Below are 5,000 nucleotides of genomic sequence, written 5' to 3'. Positions count from 1 at the left end.
CTATCTTAAATTTTTAGGAAAAATTGTCCTTAATAATCCAACCTATTTCCCATTCTTTGCTAATAATTCTACCATTTGAAAATTATTAAATAATCTAATCTTTGCATAGCATTTGTTGTGAATGGACCTTTGTTGCAAAGAACTGGTTACAACCGATAAATCTATTTTCCTTTTAATTTATTTAAATAGAACCTTTTATTTTTCTAATTAAAAAAATCTCCTTGACCTTTATTAAAGTCTTTATTTATCTCTTTCTTTTTTATTTTGGACACAAATAAAAATTTTCACCGGCCCGGGGATCCTTTTTCGCCCTTTGCAACTTTGCTTCGAAACCATGCTTACCTTTTACATAATTTCTGAATTGAACCAACACTTCGAGAAGAAGAGGAATTAGTGTTCATGCTTTATAAAGTAACTAAGATTTTTACTAAAATTATATGTGTTAATGCTTTTTTTTCCTCACCAAAATTTTTGGGTTGAATATGGTGTTGCTCCATGGAGGAAGCTTATACAAAAGAAGGGGAATGGCCTGTTGAATGTAACAACTAGTAGTATCCTGGAATAGCTAGTTTGTTTCTTCGATGGTCCATTCTCAACTAAATAAAGGCAAAGGTTAAATTATTTATAATTTTTCAAAAGGTGGAATTATTCACGGAAAATGGACAAAAGATTGGATTATTTAGGACAATTTTTCCTATTTTTTAATATAACCTATATATCATAATCATGACCACCATAATCATAATAATCGTAATCATATCAAAATGATAATCATAATATAATATAATATTCTAATTGAGAAACCACTTTGACACGTGGCAGAGTAGATAGATAGTTAAGGAACTCTATTTACTTGAAATGTGTCAACTTTAAATTATATATCTTGAATGTTGTTTTCTTTTTACTTCTATTTCTATGTGAAATGACCTTTATTTTCAACAACTTTAATTGCTCAATTATAATGTTGTTTTCTTTTTTGCTTTAACTTCTATGTGAAAAGGGCCTTGCAACTTTAATTGCTCAATATCACTTACTCTAGAATCTTCAATGTTGATTTATAGCGTTAGCTCTTCCCCAATTCATTACTCATTTTCATCATTAAAATATATAATACTTCAACTCCATTATACTTTCAACAACTTATTCAGACGTGAATAAAATTTCCGCAACATGTCTTCATATCATAAAAAGGTAAGCATGTATAATTATTTTCTTCATACAAATTTCTGCTAAAATATAAATTTAATATCTACTTTGATCGAGTGTGTAAGTTTTTTTAATATGATTATCAAATGTCTATTTTTATCTAAATAATTAATAATTATGTTAAGAAAAAATTATCAAAATAGCTAAATTACTATACATATGAAAGTTTAAAAATCTCGTGCATTGTACGATCATTACACTAGTTATAAATTAATAAGGATAAGCATGTTAAAAATATAATAGTTGGATGTTAGACATGCGGGCCAAACCTCTTCCTCTAACCCCTTGTCCCTTCTCCCCTTGGTTAGTTGTTCTCTTATTTTGGGATATTCAAACGCCTTTTGTTTTCCCAATTCAGTTTTCTAATACAACCAAACTACTTTTCTGGTTGCAATATTGACAATAGAACAATATGAACAACGAAAAACTAATTACAATACAAATTCAAAGGAAATACATTTCATTTTACCATTGAAGAGAACCATAGAAAAGAAAGAAAATGACATGAAATATATTAGCTAATGCTTAGACCATAGTTGAGTACTGTATCCTAAACAATTCAAACAGTTCCCTTCACCCATGAAGTTCTTACTTATATTTATCATATGTATAAAAGAAGTCAAATCCATCTTGAGGTGACTCAGATGGACCCGCTCCATCACTGCCACCTGACCCATCACCACTTCTAAGACCCAAATTTGGGCCATTCCCAACCGAAACACTAGGAAGAGTAGCAATCATAGCATAATGAGGATGAACCAAGGCAAAAGGAGGCATAACAGAAGTTGTGGATGTGATAGCATTAACATCATTGTTAAAGTAAGCCATACGCCTAGGAACCGCAGTAGGTAACGTCTCGCTTTCACGATACTTTTGACGATACATCGAAAGAGGCTGGAGATAATGCTCAAATCCAAGTCTAGACATAGCCCCTATAACATCTTCAGCTGTTATGGTCTTGCGATGCTCCAATTGACAATTCTTATTAGCTTCACTTGTGATAAAGCTAATGAACTCAGAAACACATCCTTGTAGCAATTCCTTAGCCTCATCAGCCACTTTTGCCTGTGGAGGTAAGGCCCTCCTCATTATTCTAACCACAATTGCGATGGGCATGTACTGATCTTGCTCACGAAATGGGGCTGCCAACCCGGTCTTAGAGTTGGTGTATATATCAGGAACCTTGCAATTGTTGTCTTGGCTTTGAGAGTTAGGTTCAAATGGGTAATGCATTGAGGCTTGATTGTTATTGATGGGCATTTTAAACCCATTAGTATTGCAATAGCTATTGGTATTGAGCCTTGTATGTTGTTGGGCAGGTTCAGTGCATTAGCATTTCCTGCTATTAATACTGGTGCTTGAATATTGGTGGGCATGTACTTTAGTCCATTCGCATTGCCCACGAACATAGTTGGGCATTGAATGTTGTAGATGGGCCTGTTTGGGTCATCAGCACTGCCTGCACATGTTATTAGCCCTGAAAGAAAAATATTTTGTCACGAGATGTTATTTTTGATGGGAAGATTTGATATTAACAATGCCAATATTCACCATTGGCTGAAATTAATCTTTTCTTTTAATTAGTTATTAATAATCCAACTATTCTATATTAGTTTGCCCAAAATAAACCATATAACTTAATGCCTTTTAATATTAGTTTATTTTAATTGAAAATTTTAATTTTTGGTTGCCATTAAATTTTGATTTTTCTTTTTGGATAGTTTTTAGAAAAGTAATTATATTTAATTTTTTTTAATATCTAAATATTGCTTTTGATTACTTCACTTGATTATAGTGATAATAAAGCTTCAATGGTATTTTTTTATTACTCGGTTCAATTCATGTAACATATGTACTTCTTATTTGCATTTTCAAGCAACGTTTTTGTTGATGGTTTTTATTTCCAATGTGCCCTTTCATTTTTGCATATTCTATGAGTACTATGTCTTTAGTTAATAATTTATATGCATATATAGCTTTGTGCCGATATTAAACAATGTACTCCTTCTACTCTAAACAAGAGAAATTTAAATTAAAATTTTGAAGTGTATATTGAAGATATAATATATTCATGTGGGATCTTGTTAGATTCATCTTAATGCAAAATTTTTTAATGTATATTTTTTACAATTTTCATGATGCATACTTAGAGATATTGAAGCTCAAAATTTGCTTTAAAATGTGTGCACACTACAAGAAGAATTGAATTTAGAGACAAAAAAAATTTCTTAGGAGAGAAGGTTAGTGACATATTTGTCGATAAAAATGGTTTGTCGCCAGCCAGTGACAAAGAGTTTTTGTAGCGTAGCTAAACTATTTTCTAATTTAATGAAAATGAATTTCAGAGAAATGAGCGGAAAAACGTGAAATTGTATAGCAAAAAATGTTTAGCGGCAAAGTGTTTGTCGCCAACTTCGTCGCTAAACTATTTTCCGGTTTCAAAATTCAAAATGGGCAAATTTTAGCGACAAGTCTGGTGACAAAACTTTTGTGGCTAACATTTTTTTCCTGGATTTTCAATATGGACTTCAATCTCTTTCTCATTTCATTTTTCAAACTTATTCTCTTTCTTCTCCAATTTCTGTCTACTTATTAAATTTTATCCTCCTTCTTTTTACTTCTCACAACTCAATCTGGTGACTTTCCACAGTTAATTTCACTCTTTAACTATTTTTTTCATTATTTTTGATGATTTTTAACATGCATTGTTATACATTCGTTTTATATCCATAAATGACATGCATTTTTATGTTAGTGTAGAATTTTAATATACATTGTTAGTTTATATGTATTTTTATCATTTATGTCTGAGTTTGGTTTAATTATTTTGTTTTATGTTGATTTTTGTCCAATTTAATGGTTGTTTTGTCTCAATTTAGTTCATGTTGTTGTTGCTGTTTTTCTTTCCATTTTCTGTCAAATTGTTTTTTTATGTTGATTTTGATGTTATTAAAAACAAAATTTTTCCATCCCTGGTGGATCACGTGGATTGCATGATTCCCCCGGCGGTGGTAGTCACTCTAGTCGTAGCGATTATTGCTAATTTTTTGTTCTTAGACATTAATTATTGTATCACTAGTGGAAAAATCATCAAGTGTTGTGAAACATATGCTGCGGTTTTTAGAAGACGCAACATAAAATAGGTTGTAAAAAACGAGTTAAAAAAATACGGGGTATATACTGCGGTTCCAAAAAAACCGCAGCATATAATGTGTTATATGTTGCGACTTTCTTGAAACCGCAACATATACCCCTTATGTTTTTTTAAAAAAAAAATTCGCCTCTTTGTATGCTACTGTTTCTAAAACCCACCTCATTTTTGTATGTTATTGTTTCTAAAACCCACACTCTTCTTCTTCTTCAAGCTAAGCTATCCATTGTCTTCAATCTAATTAAACTTACGCCACACTTTTTCATCTAAATACCAAGGTAATTTCTATTCAACTATCAAGTTTTGTTTTTGATATTTTTTTGTGTTTTTAGCTACTAATTTTGATTAATTTGAATATTTAGGGTATATTGAAAGTTGTTTTATTTTGTATATTTGAATTTGATTTTATTTTGTTAATTATTTTGATTGATGTGTATTTTTTTTAAAAAAATGGCTTTTTAATTGGTTTATATATGTTTTGCAATTAGAATATACATAGTTTGAATAATTTAAATAATATAAAGGTTAATTTAGTTAAATAGGGTATAAGGTTAAGTATATACATATTTTAATTTATGTGTATATATTTTGTTTTGAATTAATTAGTCACACTTAGGATGACAAAAGATCGTTCTAGGATGAC

At 30.3% G+C, this 5,000-nt stretch overlaps 1 protein-coding gene across 1 annotated transcript; it reads right to left on the bottom strand.

Moving 5' to 3' along the window:
• Positions 1–1,695: 1,695 nt before the first annotated feature.
• Positions 1,696–2,625, bottom strand: LOC130799811 (uncharacterized). Its single transcript, XM_057663052.1, has one exon. It carries the CDS (start codon positions 2,464–2,466, stop codon positions 1,795–1,797), a length of 672 nt encoding a protein of 223 aa, XP_057519035.1. The 5' UTR covers positions 2,467–2,625; the 3' UTR covers positions 1,696–1,794.
• Between the last annotated feature and the right edge of the window lie 2,375 nt (positions 2,626–5,000).

This window comes from Amaranthus tricolor, chromosome 14 (assembly GCF_026212465.1).
Source record: "Amaranthus tricolor cultivar Red isolate AtriRed21 chromosome 14, ASM2621246v1, whole genome shotgun sequence".
NCBI classification, from domain to species: domain Eukaryota; kingdom Viridiplantae; phylum Streptophyta; class Magnoliopsida; order Caryophyllales; family Amaranthaceae; genus Amaranthus; species Amaranthus tricolor.
The sequence above is the reverse complement of the archived record's forward strand: the minus strand, read 5'-3'. Positions and strand labels throughout refer to the sequence as shown.